This window comes from Mastigoproctus giganteus, chromosome 8 (genome assembly GCF_048544385.1).
Source record: "Mastigoproctus giganteus isolate SK-2022 chromosome 8, ASM4854438v1, whole genome shotgun sequence".
Lineage (NCBI taxonomy): Eukaryota > Metazoa > Arthropoda > Arachnida > Uropygi > Thelyphonidae > Mastigoproctus > Mastigoproctus giganteus.
This window is the reverse complement of record NC_143582.1, coordinates 11,366,954-11,386,275: the sequence shown is the minus strand read 5'-3', so window position 1 is coordinate 11,386,275 and position 19,322 is coordinate 11,366,954. Positions and strand designations below refer to the sequence as shown.

Sequence of the window (19,322 nt, the reverse complement as noted above, 5' to 3'; positions counted from 1 at the left end):
TAAGTAGGTGCATTTTCGTGCATTTTGTACTACTGTTTAATTGATATATTCAAAATAACACTTTACCCAAAAAGTACCAACTCTATAATAGTAACAGTAATAATAGGTTTGGTCTGAATGTACTACTATTGATTTTTCTCTGCATTAGTTCAGAGAGAATATTTTTGGTGAATGTTGGAAAATTTTTTTTTTTTTTAATTGATTTAAGAACAGTTTATTAGCTTTCATTGATTTGACATTGAAATGATGTTCTTCAATAATTTTGAATTACAAACATGTGCTGTGGTATTTATTAAATTATGCAGTGAACTGTTTAAAATAGATTTAAAATCCACTTACTGGATGATGATTGCTAACTTTGGCTGATTTCATTCTAGAGAAATATTTTGATATGAATAAGAAGCACTGCCGAGAAGCACTGGATATTTATAAGAAATTTTTGATTAGAATGGATAGGGTAGCAGAATTCCTAAAAGTAGCTGAGGTATGTTATTATTCATAGTTTGTGATTCATAAGTTTTTAGTGTTATCATTTCTCTGCTTTAGATTGACTACTTGAATTCCACTGTAAAATAACTTTATTCTTTAGAGTACAAACATTTGCACCATTGTTTTCTCATTATAGTTGATATAAATTTAATAATTTAATTTCCCTATTTGAATTTATACTTGTACTGTTTGTCATTCTTCATTAGTTACTGGGATGTTGCTTTGCATATTTCAAAGTCCAGCTATAAAACATTTATAAATGTTTGTATTAATATACCTTGCTCCATTGTTTTAAAAATGAAGTTCAACAAGGGTTCAATCCTACTTGGGGTTGAACCCTGGTTGAACTGTTTGTTTGTTGTTAAGATAATTAGGTTATTTGAATTTGTTGTTGCTGTGACTGCTGTAGTTGGTTGACTAAGTTGCCATGGTGAGCTGTTGTCAGCTTCAACTAGGTCATGAAACAAAGATTTTAAATGGCCATTGCTATTTAACTGAGTGGAATCACAAAGGAGTAAAAAGCAGACACTTTTGAAATGATTATTGCATTTCATGGCAACGTGAGCAATTTACCAGTTGCAACAAACTAGATTTATTCATTAGTCATCATTAACTTGAAAGAAATGCCTGGGAATGCCATTCAGACAGTGTGGTTCTGGAATTTTTCTGTTAAAGCAGGATCTTTTGTCTTCTGACATTAGATTTCTGAAGGTTGGCAAGTTTGTTAATGCTATGTTTCCAGAATTTATCCTACTATACAATAGTGTTTCTGCATCTAACAGACATCTCTTTATCAATTCATCTTCCATCTTTGGAACTACAACCTCCCTTCATGTTATTTTCTTGAAAGTTAACTGACAGTTATGCATCCAGTGTTGGAGAGGTGTTTTTTTTTTTCCCCCCATTTATGTTAATGTATTTTTGGGATAGTGGTTTGTGACTGCATAGTGGTTTTGTAACTCATTTGGAGTGGTGGATGGAGGAACTTGGAACAGTTAAGACTGGAATAATTCTTGGTCTCTTCAGTGGGCTGCAGTTAATTGATCTCAGGCAGAGGGAGTAGGTATCCCCTGAATTATGCAAGATTTTTCATCTTGTATGATGTCACTCAACAACCCTTGAATGCACACTTGAAAAAAAGTAGTGAACTGTTTGTCATAGCTTGATAGATAGTTCATATAGATGTGTGATTATTATTGTAATTTGCCATATGGTGCAAGGATACGTGAGGCTTTTGCTGCACCAGCCAAAAAAAATTTCAGTTACCCCTGAGAGTGAGTCACCAAGAAAGAGAATGATGATATCCAGCTCAGGACCCTGGGTGTGCCAAGCTCATACTCACCAGATGTGAGCCCCCAAGGTTATGTTCCATTCTTGAAAATAATTTGAGAAAACTTTTTGTCTATATAATAATAATTCTTCATTAAAAGTACCGTATGTTCTCTTGTGGCTACAATGAGCTGTTTTTAAAAAATTTACATTAAAATTTAAATTACATATGTACATTAGCATTAGTAGGGCATACAATGCAAGAAAGCAAGCTTATGCAGCATCAGCCAAAAAAAAAATCCCATTTCACCCCTCCATTTGTTCTGAATGCCTGTCCAGCTCAGCCTTAAATTTATTTAGTCTATCAACTTCCACAACAAAAGATGGTAGTCTGTTCCACCAGTCAACTACCTGCTGACTAAAGGCAAATTTCCACATATCTATTCTACAACTGTCTTTCCTCAATTTGAAAATGTGTCCACCTCAGGTTCTTAATCTTAGCAAGAGGAAGAATCCCATCAGCATTCAGCTTGCTCAACCCATTCAAGGCCTTATACACCTCAGTCAATCAATGAGATAATCTACACATGCTAAAACTTAAGTGGGGTCAATCCCAGGCTTAATCAGCTTGAAATTGACTAGAACGGAGTTTGATTTAAACAGCTGACTGTGTGCTCATTAGTACCATACAATATGATCAGATTTGCTGAGAGAATTTTAATAATTATTGAGATAGCAATGCAAAAATATATTAGTCACAAGGTCCATTTCATCAGAAATTAATTTATCATGGATTCTGTCCTATTTAAACAAAATCAAGAAGGTTATTAATTATGGCTACTTAACTTTCTATAGGTGGCAACACTCCAAGTCTATGCTACTTACACTAAAGAGCATAGACAGTTGAAAATTGAGCAGCTATAAAATATCTTTACTGCTTTACAGAAAGTTTTCTCAGCAAAAATATGTCTACAGAGATACTTTATTTGGTGAAATAATACTCCTAAATTAAGAAGGCCTTGGTGCCTCTGTAGCCAGGTGGGCAGGAGCAGCAGTGCGTAGCACATGCTTCTTGATTAGACTGAGGTTCGAACCCATGACCACCAAATATGTAGGATGTCTGAAAGGTCAGTGAATGACCACCGCATATCCCCGGAGCAATATGGCCTTAGTTGCTAATGCTCCTAAAAACCAAACAAACAATAAGGCCTCTGTAGCTGAGTGGTCAGGAGTGGAATTTCAGTAGCACATAGTCTTTGAGTAGATCAGAGTTCAAACCCCTGACTGCTAAATTTTTTTTATGTAAGCCCCAAACATGAGAGGTATTAGAATCTATAGTACTTAGTACCGTGCTTGGGTTGGAGATTGAGAAGATGAAAGAAGATATTTGTTGACATTGGACTTGAACTTCTGTAGACTGTAATTTTCAGGAAATACGTATGAAGGAAGGTTGTTCCAGGAAACGGCAGTTGAATGAATAAACGAGAAAGATTAAAAGTTGGTTCTGTGAGTGTGAAGTTGGACAGTAAATGGATGTTGGCTGGTGGCGGCACGTGTTTTGGACTGTTTTGAAAGAGCGGGAATTATAGAAGCCAATTCGGAAGAACAGTGCCCACGGAAGTATCTGTAGAAGAGGCATGCAGCAGAAACAGTACATCTATGAGACAGCAAGTGGAGAGACTCTGTTAGAGATGAATCATTAATTAACCTAACTACCCTCTTCTGAATGGAATCAAGAAGCCTGATAGGTTTTGGGGGCACCACCCCAGATGTGGGAACAATATTCCATGGCAGGGTGGATTTGCGATTTATACAGGGTGAGCAGCTGTTTGGAAGAAAAGTAACGCCAATAGCAAAAGAGAAAACAATTTTTTAGATGCAGAGGAAGCAATATTTGTAATGTGCTTGTGCCAAGAGAGATTAGTAGTCAGGGTAATCCCTAAAAGAGATCATTTTGCCTAGAAATCGGAGTGTCACTAAAGATAAGCATAGGAGCAGAAGAATCCTTTTTGTGAGATATAAGACAAGACTGAGTTTTAGATGGGTTGAAATCAACTAAGTTGTCTTTGCCCCACTGGAGAATTACCTGAAGATCGGCATTTAAGAAATTGGTAGCAGATTTTCGAAAAGTTGAAGCTGATGGAGGGGTAAGGTTTCTCAAAATGGAAAGTGAAATGCAATGTGCTATCATCGGCAAAACTATGGATAGGATTTCCAGTCAATGGAAGAAGGTCATTGATATACAAGAGGAAAAGAGTGGGGGAAAGAACTGAACCTTGGGGGACACCGGCATTAGTGGAGAAGTTAGAAGACAGCCATCTACCATCGCCCTCAGTGAGCGATCAGAGAGAAAACTGGATAACCAATTACTAAAAACAGTTGACAAACCATGAGATGGAAGCTTGTTTAGAAGACCTTTATGCCAAACATGATCGTAAGCTTTTGAGATGTCAAGAGCAACTAGTTGTTTCACCAAAACTTTCAATTGAATTAGTCCATAAATGGGAAACACAAGCCAGAATATCACCAGTGGATTGACACTGACGGAATCCATACTGGCGATCTTTGATCAGACGGAAGGTTTCTAGGTAGTTTAAGAGTTGGTGGTTAATTGATTTCTCCATTACTTTAGAAAGAGTAGAATTAATTGCAATGAGACTATAATTGGATGGGAGGGATTTGTCACCCTTTTTAGGAACTGGCTGGATATGAGCAAATTTCCAAGCAGAAGGAAAAATATCTTTTGGAATAAGAAAGTGAAAATAGGCTGCAAAGAATAGGAGTAAGATCAGGAGCACAGGTTTGAGAACAAGTGGAGAAATACCATCGGGACCTGCAGCTTTCTTAGCATCAAGATTCGTCAAAATCCTTCTGACATCCTTTTGAAGGACGACCACAGGAAGCATTGAATGGAGCTTGTTGGGAATGGTGGGAGCTGTTTTACCAAGATCATTAATACATGAGTTGGAAGAAAAATGGGATGAATCTCACCAAACTGGCAGTATGGATCCTGCCAGTTTGGTGAGATTCTGGCTATGTTACACATTTATGGACAAATTCAGTGAAACACAAGCAGTTGCTCTTGTCATCTCAAAGGCTTTCGATTGTGTTTGGCATAATGGTCTTCTAAACAAGCTTCCATTTTATGGTTTGCCAACTGTTTTTTGTAATTGCTTGTCCAGTTTTCTGTCTGATCACTCACTGAGGGTGATGTAGATGGCTCTACCTTCCAACTTCTCCACTAATTCTGGTGGCCCACCCAAGGTTCAGTTCTTTCCCCCACTATTTTCCTCTTATATATTAATGACCTTCCGTTGACTGGAAATCTTATCCGTAGTTTTGCCGATGAGAGCATATTGCATTCCACTTTCCATTTTGAGAAAGCTTGCCTTGCTCAATCAGCTTCAACTTCTGAAATATCTGCTACAAATTCCTTAAATGCTGAACTCCAGGCAATTCTCCAGTGGGGCAAAGACAACTTAGAATTCTTCTGCTCCTCTGCTTATCTTTGGTGGCACTGATTTCTAGGCAAGTTGATATCTCTTGGCACAAGCACATTTCAAATATTGCTTCCTCTGCATCTAAACTTCTTTTGCTCTCGGTATTACTTTTATTCCAAACAGCTGTTCACTCTGTACAAATTGCAGATCTGTCCTACCATGGAATATTGTTCTCACATCTGTGACAGTGCCTCTAAAACCTCTCAGGCTTCTAGATTCCATTCAGAAGAGATCAGTTAGGTTAACTTATGACTTTTCTCTAACCGAGTCTCTCCACCCACTGTCTCATAGACTTACTGTTTCTGCTGTGCATGCCTTTTCTACAGATACTTCTGTGGGCATTGTTCTTCTGAATTGACTTCTTTAATTCCTGCTCTTTTAAAACAGTCCGAACACGTGCCACTATCAACCAACATCCGTTTACTGTCCAACTTCAAACTCGCAGAACCAACTTTTCATCTTTGTTTATTCATTCAACTGCTGTTTTCTGGAACAACATTCCTTCGTACTGTATTTCTCGAAAATTACAGTCTACAGAAGTTAGTCTAATGTCAACAAATACCTTTTGTCGTCTTCTCAACCTCCAACCCAAGCACAGTACTAAGTACTATAGGTCCTAATACCTCTTGTTTGGGGTTTTCATAAAAAAAAATAAATAATAAAAAAAATTACTGTGATGGTGAAGATTTTTAGGAAGTTATTACTTCTCATTAACTGTTCAAATATTTGCTTACAAGCAGATGTTTGTACAACTGACTAACCAAAACCTTTAACCATTTTTGACAGAAAATAGGTATGGAAACCTATTTATTGCTGCCACTCAGCTCTAGATGATTACTTTCCAATTCAGAGTGGCATAGCAAAATACTTTAACAAATGCTGGTTAGCACATTCTATTTCTTGCATTGCAATTCCTTCATAATATCTCAACTAGTCTTTCCCATGGAAGATGCTCTAGACCCTTCAGATCTAATTTTTTCAGTGTTTGCTTTCAGCTGAAATTTAAGGTGATTTTAAAAGGGCTGTTTTGACAGTGTCAAATTTCTGATTATCTAAAGGGCCTTGGAATTTAATACCTAATACAAGATCATCATATTGGCAACTGAAATCAGTAATCAAGTATGAGAGTGCAGAAGCACATGCATTTGAAAGCAGATCATGATCTGTATTTAGCAAATGGCTCATGACTGCTAAATACAGTTGTATTCATTGTCAGTGATTAATTGTAAACTCCTCTGAACTAGTGTTCATGCTGAAATCTTCAACATGAAGATCAATAATGTGGCTGCTCTATGTCCAAAGAGCCAATAATCCTTGACCAAAACCTGAACTTTCTAGGTCAGATAAATTAAGGTTAAAACTACTAAAATCATTCTTGGAGCTCAGATATAAATGTTAGTGTTGAATTTAGGCATAATCAAAAAAAATCTTCAACTGTACATTTTCCCCCTCAACTTTCTTATGCCTCCAATACTTCGATAGCCATTAAATCCACATTAATAACTAGCATCTGAGAAGGTCAGTTACTTTTTGGATAATGAAATGGTGCTTGTGGAAAGTAAGCTGAATCCACATCATCCCTAGATTTGTACTCATGAAAATTACTCTTCTGTCCAATAATACATCTGTTGTTATAGTAGGTTTTTGCCATTCTTGCCTTGTTGTTAGTAAAGGAAGAATTTTATCTTAATGATGCTTTTTTTATGTCAGTAGGAGTAAAGTAGAATTTTCTTAATATATATATACCCTAAATAAGTTGGCCATTCTTCTCAAATTTGTGGGAATGTTCAGAACCTTGGCTAAGATTTGTGTTTGAGACCCTCATACCTGACTTAAGTCAAAAGTAATGACTACCTGCTGGATCAACAATTCAGGATTAACATTTACATAGTGTTCTGGCAGATAAACAGCATGTACTATATAAATTTTGCTCATTCTGAATGACTGATAGTTTTGCTGTATTTGAATGTCATTGATTATCTATTCTACTTTTTTTTTTTTTTTTTTAAAGTACCCTAAAATAATTCTGTTTTGAGGTCACCTTCTTTATTCTTTTGTAATTCTTTGTAAATAAAGAATTAAAGAAATGTAATGGCATTAAATGTCAATAGTTGTTCCAGAACATTTTATTAAGCACGAATCACTTCCGAAAATGTTTATTTAAACCATTCTAATTCATGAACTTAAAGGTACAATTTTTTTTTTTTTTTTTTTTTTTTTTTTTTTTTTACAGAATGTTGGTATAGACAAGGGTGATATTCCAGATCTAACAAAGGTAAGTTTTTTCTTTTATTACTTTCTTTGCAGTTTTTTACTCTTGATCTATATTTAGTTTGCATGCTAATTTTTTAGTTTACAGTGTCCCATAGAGATCTTCACCTAAGGGTTGTTATAAGAAAATGTATTAGTTATCTCCTTTTCTTTTTATTATGTTATATTTTGGACAGTTGTGTAATCAATGTTACTGAAACATTGATTTACTTTTTAACATCATTCACTGCAGTGTTATTAGTGTCATTGATAAATGAATTGTTTACAATGAGCTTAATTAGTATTATATCTGTAGAAATTTTTCAAGAGTGGATTTTTCTTTCTTATGCACAAGAAGAATCCATTACTTGGGATTTGTATCCAAGGTTCATATCTGTAATGAGTTGTAAGTTTTATATTCTTGACTTCCAGAGAATCTTATTGTTATTATTTTATTTTTTTTTATTTTATTTCTGTAGTTGCCACAGAAATAAAAAATGTTCTGTCACTACAACTTAAATTTTAAGTGATCTCACAATCATTAAATTAATTTAACATTACTCCTGAGTGTCAGCAGTCACTTGAATACCCATGTCTGTGAATGTGTTTTTTTACTCCTTATTCAGCTATCCCAGATTTGTAGAACCCTACCTTTGTTTGGCCTGAGCAAAGTGAGTTAAAGATTTATTTTGCTTATTTAGTTTTTCCTATGCTATTATTTTACATTTTTTGCTGCCTTTTTATTTCTCTTCAACACCATTCATAAGAATGGTAACTTTTTCTTTTTGCTATTTTAAGTGCTTTTTGAAACTTTTCTTTTTCTTCAATATTAACTGTTTGTTAATATTGAAGATTGTTTTTATCAGTTTTTTTTGTTATCCTCAGTTTTAATAAATAATTAAGAAAACTGATAATTTATAATTTTTTTGTACCTTATTTTATTATGTGTAGTTTTTAAAGCAGACAACTTTCATTTCCACGTGATATTATTAATTTAGCAGCCCCATCCTAAAAAAAAAAAAAACACTTAGAATTGTGTTTGTAGGTAATGTGTATAACATGCTAATTTGTAATAATTCAGTATGTGTATTATGGCCATGCAATAATATCCCTAAATATGGCTGAATCTTTCCTAATTAATGGTATTATTCTTACGGACTTTTGAATTAAATTTGCCCAGATTGGATTGAATGGGGTTTTTAAACACCTGTGTCCATGGGTATTTGAACCCTGTAACTTTCAATTAATAGCATTATTGAGAATTCAAGTATACTTCTAGGATGCTGACTTCAGTATAAGAATTTTAAAATTTTGTACTTTGACATGATAGTCCATATCAGGGATATTCCCCTCTTACATCAGTTTGCTTTAACCTGAAGTAAATAATAAATATTCTGTTTATATTCTTTTTTTCAAAAGTTGTTTACACCATGTCAAGTTTTTTTTTTCAAAAATCACAGAATTTCATTCAGTGCAGACATGCTGCCAGAACAGCTTATGGGCTTTTGTCAGTGATATACAGAAACTTTGCTAGTAGGGATAAGGTCATTATCACTTTGTATAAGGCCATGGTTAGGCCACATCTAGACTATTGTATACAAGTCTGGAGCCCTTCCTTTAGTGGTGCCTCCGTAGTCAGGTGGGAAGGAGCAGCAGTGCGTAGCACACGCTTCTTGATTAGACCGGGGTTAGAGCCCGTCACCACCAAATACGGAGGATGCGGAAAGGTCAGGGAATGACCACCACATATCCCGGAGCAGTATGGCCTTAGTTGCTAATGCTCCTAAAAACCAAATAACAAACAAACAAACAAGCCTTCCTTTAGGAAGGATCTGCTGCAGTGGGTGTGCAGAAGGGCAACCAGATTTGTGAGAACAAAAGGATGCTCTTACCTAGAAAGGCTTCAGTTCTGCATTGTGGTGTCTGGAGACTAGACACCTTGTGGGGTGATCTGATTGAGGTGTTTAAGGCCTTGGAAGGGTTTGAGCAAGCTCAATGCTGATGGGATTCTTCTGCTTGCTCAGATGCATTTGAGGTGGCATAAATTCAAATTGAGGAAAGACAGTTGTAGAATAGATGTGCAGAAGTTTACCTTCAGCGAGTGAGTGGTTGATTGTTGGAATAGGTTTCCATTTGTTGTAGAAGTGGATGGTTTAAATAAATTCAAGGAAGAACTAGACAAATTCTTGGGGGAGGGGGTGGCTATATAAGCTTGCTTTCTTGCATCATTTGATTTTGCTTGTCTATTTTGATGAGTTTCTTATTAGTTTCAGTGTGAACATGTCAATGACTTTAAGTGGCAACTGTTCTGAGTGCTGGTGCTATGCCATTGTTATGAAACTGTATTCCCACACAAACCAGTTATTCCAGTCCATTTATGTGCTAACTTTCATTATTTCAAAAATATCTGAGGATTAGTTAGCTAATGAAAAATTCATCTCTAAGGTGGTAAAAAGCATTTAGATTCACAATTTGAGTGCATTCTGTTGGTAGACAGAGGCCTCAGAGTATAGGAATTTTAATTGCTCCCCCCTCTATAATATGAATTTCTTATCTGTGTACCTTGTAGTAGTGGCATGTGATGCAAGAAAGCAAGCTAATGAGCTTATGCAGCATCAGCCAAAAAAAAAAAAAAAAAAAATCACACCATTCCCTCCAAATGCCTGTCTAATTCATCCTTAAATTTATTTAACCTATCAACTTCCACAACGACAGATGGAAGTTTGTTCCAGCAATTAACCATCCTCTGGCTAAAGGCAAATTTCCAAACATCTATTCTACATCTGTCTTTTCTTAATTTGAATTTATGCTCCCTTAGGTTCGTAATCTGAACAAGTGGAAGGATCCCATCTGAATTCAGCATGCTCAACCCATTCAAGGCCTTATACACCTCAATCAGATCACTGTGCAGGTGCCTAGTCTCCAGCCACTGCAATTTGCAGGACTTAAGCCTCTCTTGGTAAGAGGATCCCTTCATTCCCCTCACCAATCTTGTTGCCCTTCTCTGTACATGCTCAAGCAAATCTACATCCTTCCTAAAATGAGGCCTCCAGACCTGTATGCAGTACTCAAGGTGTGGCCTGACCATTGCCTTATACAGAGGGACAATTGCCTCCTTTTCCCTGATAGCAAAATTCCTATATATCATTGACAAAACCCCATGACCTGCCCTGGCAGCCTGTCTGCATTGCTCAGAAAACTTCATATCTGTCTGCACAATTACTCCCAGGTCTTTTTCATTTTCTACTGCCTTAAGTGTAGTACCACCCAGTTTCTCTGGGGTTACTTGTACCTATATACAGTACTTTGCATTTGTCAAGGTTAAACTTCAGTTGCCACTTAGCCCATCTGCCCAAATTATCTAGATCCTGTTGCAGTGGCACACTGCCATTACTGTCATTAACAACCCTGCCAACCTGTGTATCATCTGCAAACTTTGACACTAAGCCTGATATATATACCTTCATCAATATCATTGATAAATATACAAAACAGAGGACCAAACACCAAACTCTGTGGGACTCCACTAATAACTTTAGTCCAAAAAGAGCAGCACCCATTGATTACCACCCTCTGTCTTCTCCCACTTAACCATCCTTTTATCCATTGTAGCAACTTACCCTTAATACCATTCTGCTCCAATTTGTACAATAGTCTTCCATGCGCAACAGTGTCAAAAGCTTTCCTGAAATCCAAATATATGATATCAAAATTATTTTTTGCATCCAGTTCCTTTGTAACCACATCATAATATCCTATCAAATTTGTCAGACAAGTCTTTCCCTTAACAAACCCATGCTGCATCTGAATTATTGCTGCAGTCTTGTTTAGATGATCCTGCAATGCATCTTTAACCAGTGACTCCATTATTTTACCCGGAACAGAAGTTAAACTAACTGGTCTGTAATTACTCGTGTCACCCTTCGATCCCCCTTTGTGAATTGGGGATACATTTGCACATCTCCAGTCAGTGGGGACCTCCCCTGAGTCCAATGATGCTCTCATAATTATGGCTAAGGGTTTGCTTAGTTGCTTTGCCACCTCCTTTAATATAACTGGATAGATCCCATCCACCCCAGGTGCCTTATGTATAACTTCAACAATTTCTCCTCCACTTTGCTCTCAGTTATTACAAAATCATTAAGCACCCTGCTACAATTTGATAACCTTCTGCCATTTTCAAACCTTAATAACTCCTCATGTGTGAATGCAGATGCAAAATACTCATTCAGTTTGTTTGCTATCTGAGCAAACAAAATTTATAAAACCACATTACAAAATCATAAAACCACAATTATTTGCATATTTATAAACTTTCTAATATCTGTACATTAAATTTATTTGCATTAATTGCATGTTTGTGTAAATTCATCAGTCATTGTTATAATTGGGTATTCTCTGAAATGTACTTTAGAGAATGAATTATATAGGGAAAAAAATGAATATAATATTCATTAAAAATTGTAAAGGGTGCATCAACAGAGAAGCTTAAATACTATTGGGTTAGTTAAATATTTAAAGTAAATAAATCAAATCTTTCTAATTTTATATATATTTTTTTCTTTGTTTTTTGGCAGCCAGTAATAAAAGCTTTCATGAAAGCATGTTTTAGCTCAGCCAAAAAATATCTTCAAAGAACAAAGTGAACTTGTATTAATAATAATCTTTTTGCAGTAATAAATATCAATCATAAATTCATTTTTAATGTAGCTATTGAGAAACAACTTAATTAGTTTTAATAGTTTAGTTCTAAGTTTTAATTAGAATATTCTTTGAATAGTCTAAGTTAATGTAATAACTTATTTCTGATAATACAAAAATGTTTTTTGGCTCTGTTTCTGAATTTCCATCCAGAATTAAATGTTTATTTGTTAGATGCCTAAATTAAGTTGTGTAATTTCCTTTTTTAATGCAATTTATTATTTTCACTGAAGAACAGTAATAACTTTTTAGATAAATTACTTTGTAAGGTTTCCCTGTGCAAACATTGTTTATGGTTGATGTGTTTATTGTATTGTATAGTGCACTACGATGTTACTGCAATAGTAGTTTTATTAACTTAATAGGCAAGGCACTCTTATATTTATTAGGCCCCAAGCAGCCTTTTGGATGCCTTAGAACAACACTTAGCCTCCTTAGAAGGAAGGAAAGGACCACAGAACAGCACTTCAACAAGGTATTGCAAGCTGCAAAATTGTTTTTTCTGATTAATAGATCATCAGCACTTAGTGTAGTTGCTTGCAGTTCTGAGTTTAAGCAGTTAAATTAAACATCTTTTTTGAAGACAATTTTGGTAAAACTCGAAGCATTCCTGGCTAATGTTTCTTGTGCAAAATTTCCCATCCTGCAATGTTCATAAGATGTTTTTTTCTGTTTAAAAACAATCCTGCATATTAGATTTTCCAGCATTAACATATACTTTAAGATGTTTTATCACTTGCATAATTCCCTTGTTGATTTCTTTCTTTCCTGCATTATTCATATGACCTGCTCTTAAGCTAATTGTTCCAAATAGACCACTGAACACCCCCCGTTACAGTACCATGAGGAAAGCATCAATCTATTAAGCTTTAAAGTTTGTGTGTCAAGAGTAAAATTCAAATGCAACACAATACACTATTTGTTAGTTGAACTCTCATTGATCTGTTTGAATGTAAAGTTAACTTCTATTACTAGTAAAAGAATGCACAACATGCTTATGGCTCTAAACTTCATACATTTAAAATCTGCATTCACACTTTGGCTGTAAGCCTCAGTGTGAGATGCACTAATAACATAACAGCAAAGATTAACTAGGCTATTAAATGACTATTTTCCAATTAGTTTTGCCACTTTCAAAATAGCTGTTTTAGTGCTGATTGGTACATCATTGTTGGGAAGGTAAGTATTTGAAAAATTGAATCAAAGTGACATTTGGAAGACTTCATATTTATAATGCATTGGACAGAACCATTTACTCGTACAGGCGGTGGCATGAAATCAAGATGGTGGCAATAGTAGGCATTACTTGAAAGGCTTGTATGGGCTAAGGAATATTAAGACAATGAGATATTGATATTTACAATTAAAATAAGATGCTCTTTTCCAAATTTGGAAAACTTTTCCAGAGATGCTAAAGAAAATAAAATACTAATACATGAATTACTCTTTTTTATATAAAGGGAAAATTCATTTCGGTTAAAGTCACATAATAGATAAATGTAAGTCACTGTCACTAGTCACTATTTCTGCTTACATTATAAGCTTCAAGTTAATGCAGAATGAAATGATATGAAATCTGAGCTAAATAGATGGGTTGATGTCAAAGTGTTTGTGTTTAGAAATTTAATTACATTAATTTGAGCAAAATAATTCAGATTTATTCATAAAAATATAGCTCTTAACTTTAAGATACAGTATTATAGCTCATAATTTAAAATATACTTTGCCAAAATTAATGTTCTGAACATTATACCATAAATAAAGATTTGAATATCTATTTTAGATCAGATTTCATTCTGCATGTTATTAATTATTATAATGAAGTTTATAATACAAGCAGAAATATTGACAGTGATAGTTTACATTTACCTATTAGTGACTGTTAATCTAAATCAATTTTTTTCCTTTATAACAAAAAAAACCTTCATATGAGTTAAATTTCTTTAGCAGATTTTGAAAAGGCAATTTTCCAAATTTGGAAAATTGCAAGCATCAAAATCATATCGCCTTAATATTCCTTAGCTCAGATGAGCCTTTCGAGTAATACCTAGTATTACTGCCATCTTGATTTCATGCTGCAGTTTGTACTATAGTAGACAATGACAGTGATTTGTGAACCTGTCAAGATTGAGGGCATGGCACTTCAGTGATTGTGATTCAAGCCTGATTAATTACTAAATATGGTGATGTTCTTTATTCTCTGTTTTGCGTGAACTCCTGACTTTGTGGTTATGTCAAATTTATAAACAGGTTTTTTTTTTATTGAGAGTATGAAGTTTAGATATCAGTGCATTTTATTTTTAGTTGCTAAACTCTGATTTTGACAGAAATATTAGCCATTAATGTAATACCCTATTTATCAATCAATTCTTGGTTTTAATTAACAAATTTAGTTTTTTAATTCTAATTTATTTATAGAAGGAAACAGTAGTTATTAAATTTGAATTTTTTTTTCTGCAGCAATTCCTAGTAGGAACTAGGAGTAATTATGAACTTGGAGCTTGACTACTGCACTCTTCCTTTTTTCCTTACTATTAATTTTATTATTCTTATCCTATTACCTGAAACAGCTAATAGGACAAAGCCATTCATTTTAATAGGCTATTGCTTAGGAAACAAAAACCTATGCAAATTTTAAAGCATAAAACAGCTAGCTGGATTATTTTAAGAATTGGAGACTTCTCAGAGTGGTCTTTTCAGTTTGGATAAAAGGCCATTCATGATATACTTACTACCTACCAGAATTTTCTCTTAAGGGTGAACCTTGCCATGGGGATTAAAAGGAAAAAAAAGTGTTACTAGTAGATAATGCCAGTGTTTTTGTAACTCACTTATAATAGTAAAACTGTAACTACAGTACCAAGACTGCTAGAACATTACCATTCATGCAACAAGTTGCACGAATAATTTGTGGCATTTTGAAGGTTGCTCTCTTTCTTTGCATGTGATTTCCAGGCAAAGAACAGAGAAATCATAATTTCTCGATTTAGTGTTGCATTTTACCTTAAGGACATTCATACCTGCTCACTTTTAGAAATTGAAAAACTGAAGACTAATCTCGCATTTATCCAAAATGCTCTGGAACTGTTTGGATGCTATCTAGAGGGTGTTCCTCAACATTTATTTTCCAAATGGATAACTAATTAATGCATGTTGTCATATGCTGCAGTAGGTAATTATGTATGTCGTGAAATACAATAAAGCGTTTTAAAGTGAATTAATGCAATGTGAAATATGAATAATATTAATTAAACTGAATTGTTATCAGGTGAGTTTTATTGTTTAAAAAATACTACAATAAGCAAGCTAAACTCCCACACAATATAACTGGTTAATTTGGTAGTGTAGTTTAGTTTTAAATTATTTAATTTGTGACTCAGTATCATTGAGGATTTGTTCAGGGTTCAGGGAAACTGCTAGTTGAAAAGGGGCAGGGATAATATCCTGAAAGAGGCCTCTGAGGTTGGGAAAATTCATGTCTAAGAAATAAGTGAACTCGTACACCAACCATTAGATGAATTTTACTGTAACTAAAATTTTACAAATATCAAAAAAAATTATATAATTTACAATAAACTGATGGCTGTATATTACAGAATGTTAAAACTATAATAAAATCATTTACTATAAAATATGCTAATATTTTAGCATATTTGCTAAAATTTTAGCATATTTTATAGTAAATGATTTTATTATAGTTTTAATATTCTGTAATATACAGCCATCAGTTTATTGTAAATTATATAATTTGTTTTTTTGATATTTGTAAAATTTTAGTTACAGTAAAATTCATCTAATGGTTGGTGTACGAGTTCACTTATTTCTTAGACAGGGATAATATAGATGCATTTATCTGATAATAGGGGTCAAAGTAAGGCTTACACTCATCTCAAGAGTTTCAGAATTGCTATTCAAAAGGGAAGAAGAAGAAAGGACTTATGAATTATATGATTAATTATATTTTCAATATAATCAGTTTCTTAATGCTTTTCATTATACAGTCAGTCCTCGTATAGCACGATAGTTGTGTTCCTAGAAACCCTCGTGCAATATAAACAGGCCCTATGGGAAAAGTAGGGTTACGTGCTGACCACCCAAGATTGAACACACATTTGTAAACAAAACATTACCAAATACAACAAATAATCGGGTAATTTTAATCGTTATAAAATACTTACGTAATAAAAATAATTTTTTATAATATTTATTATTATAGCATTAGCAGAGGCATATGATGCAAGAAAGCAAGCTTATTCAGCATCAGCCAAAAAAAAAAAAAAACCCACTCCCATTTCACCCCTCCGTTCGTTCGAAATACCTGTCCAGTTGAGCTTTAAATTTGTTTAGGCTATCAACTTCAACAACAAGTGATGGAAGTCGGTTCCACCAACCAACCACCCGCTGGCCAAAGGCAAATTTCCGCACATCTATCCGACATCCGTCCTTCCTCAATTTGAATTTATGCCCTCTGAGGTGATTATTCTGAGAAAGATGAAGAATCCCATTGGCATTGAGCATGCTCAAACCATTCAAAGCCTTATACACCTCTATCAGATCACCTCGCCGGTTATATTATATTTTATTATAATATAATAATAATAAAAAATACATAAGTATTTTTTACGAATAAAATACTTATGTATTTTATTACGACTATGACATAATAAAATATTGCTAATGCTTTTGTCGTAAGCAAACTTGTTTTTTGTTTGGTTTTCTATCCAAACAGATGACAGACGTTCCATCTCTTCCAATTCTTTGTGTCTTAATCTAATGGATTTTAATTACACTTTGAGTTATTCCTGCTATGAAAGTTGTTTTTATTTTCTCTGCATTCTTTGTAATTCTCGGCGTTGCCTCATTTAGGTCTGTAGCGCGTGCAATATCACGTGGTCTTTCATTTCGCTCAAAGCGTTTCACAATTTCATATTTTTTCTCTATCAACAGAGGCGGACTGGTCATAAGTCTTACCAAGGAAACCCTGGTGGGCCGGAGGCCGGTGTGATTTTGGCCATAAACCATAGTATGAGGCCACTATAAATTTTCTCCCGAGTAAGAATTTTTGACCCAGTCCGCCTCTGTTTATCGATATTGCTTTTCTTTTTCTCTCTGAATCTGCAGTGTCTTCACCAGGTCTCTTCCTTTTCACACCTTTTTAATTAAGAATTTCTAATTTTTAGGGAATAAAGCACAATTACAAAACGAGTAGGCACGCTTGATACACATAAACAAAGCTGCGCGCGTGTAGCAACTGAATAAACAACACCGTAAAGGCAGAGATACACTATTAACACCTCACATTTCTAGGGGTTACTACCATAAAACAATAAAAACAATTTCCAGTTGCGTTTCTGCTAGTGTAATCTGTTATAAATTGGTAGTAAACTCTATCTAATTGCATTTGTGATTATACTGATAGCTGGAATTGTGTTGGTTTTTATGTTATTACGGTGAAATGTGTTTCGCCTTCACTGATATAAAAAAAACATACATTTTCAGAATCTTCTCTTCATTCCTATCGTGTTGCGTTCGGTTGGGGTGATTCTGCGTTCAACTACCATTTCTTGTAAACACAAAGGCGAATCGTGCATAAGCGAATTCGGTTCGTGTTATATAAGATATCTTTCCCCTATTTATAAATCGTGTATGATTGAATTTGTGTAGTGTAAACAAGTGTTATACGAGGACTGACTGTATTTCTGTTCCTGATGATTTCAACTCAAATTGTGTATATTAAGAAGTTTCATAGCACTTAAGTATCCAGTCAATGTGATTAATGATATAATTACTAGTGTTCATAACAGTCCTGTCTCCATCACTAGATAGTACATTGCAGTGTAATGATAAAGATCCAAATGTTTAAAGAAGCACTGCAGGATCATCTAGACAAGACTTCAGTTATAGCTCAGACACAGCATGGTTTTGTTAAGGGGAAGTCTTGCCTGACCAATTTGATTGGATACTATGATGCAGTCACAAAAGAACTGGATGCAGGGAATAACTTTGATATTATATACTTGGATCTTAGAAAGGCTTTTGATACTGTTGCACATGGAAGACTGCTACACAAATTGGAGCAGTGTGACATTGGAGGCAAATTGCTGCTATGGATAAAGGAGTGGTTGAGAGGGAGAAGACAGAGTGGTAATCAATGGACACTGCTCATCGTGGACTAATGTTATTAGTGGAGTCCCTCAGGGCTGGGTCCATTATTGTTTTCTGTATTTATAAATGATATTGATGATGGTATATCAAGCTTAATGTCCAAGTTTGCAGACGATACGAAGGTTGGCAGGGTTGTCAAGGACACTACTGACACTATGCTGCTGCAACAGGATCTGGAAAGGTTGAGCAGATGGGCTGAGAGGTGGCAAATGAAGTTTAACATTGACAAATGTAAAGTACTACATATGGGAAACAGCAACCCCAGAGCAACGTATCAACTCTGTGGTACTACACTGACAGTGGTAGAGAATGAAAGGGACTTGGGGGTGGTTGTGCAGGTAGATATGCAGTTCTCTGAGCAGTGCAGATGGGCTGCAAGAGTAGCTCATGGTGTATTGTCAATGATATATAGGAATTTTTCTAGCAGGCATAAGGAGGTGATTATTCCCTTGTATAAGGCAATGGTCAGGCCACAACTTAGAGTATACAGGCCTGGAGACCTCATATCAAGAAGGATGTAGAGCTGCTGGAACGAGTACAGAGGAGGGCAACAAGATTAGTGAATGGAACAAAGGGGTGCTCTTACGAAGAAAGGCTTAAGTTTTGTGAATTACAGTGTCTGGAGACTAGGCAGCAGCGAGGTGATCTGATAGAGATGTACAAAGCCTTGAATGGTTTGAGCATGCTCAATGCTGATGGGATTCTTCTTCTTGCTCAAAATAATCACCTGAGAGGGCATAAATTCAAATTGAGGAAAGACAGATGTAGGATAGATGTGCGGAAATTTGCCTTTAGCCCAGCGGGTGGTTGGTAGGTGGAACAGACTTCCATCCCTTGTCGTGGAAGTTAAATAAGTTTAAGGCTCGGCTGGACAAGTATTTCGAACGAACAGAGGGGTGAAGTAGAAGTGGTTATTATTTATTTATTTTACTTTAATTTTTTTGGCTG

General features: G+C 35.0%; 1 protein-coding gene across 6 annotated transcripts in view; it reads left to right on the top strand.

The window, feature by feature from the left end:
• Nucleotides 1–19,322, top strand: part of LOC150081248 (phosphatidylinositol-binding clathrin assembly protein LAP-like) — a 325,729-nt gene that overhangs the window by 150,894 nt on the left and 155,513 nt on the right. For 4 of the 6 annotated variants that reach the window (XM_090379536.1, XM_090379532.1, XM_090379535.1 and 1 more), the window contains exons 8-11: nt 378–484; nt 7,492–7,533; nt 8,135–8,179; nt 12,599–12,684. In XM_090379536.1, coding sequence (XP_090235662.1) covers nt 378–484; nt 7,492–7,533; nt 8,135–8,179; nt 12,599–12,684 — 280 coding nt within the window. The remainder of the gene's footprint in view (nt 1–377; nt 485–7,491; nt 7,534–8,134; nt 8,180–12,598; nt 12,685–19,322) is intronic. The other 2 variants (XM_090379537.1, XM_090379533.1) reach the window with 1 other exon arrangement.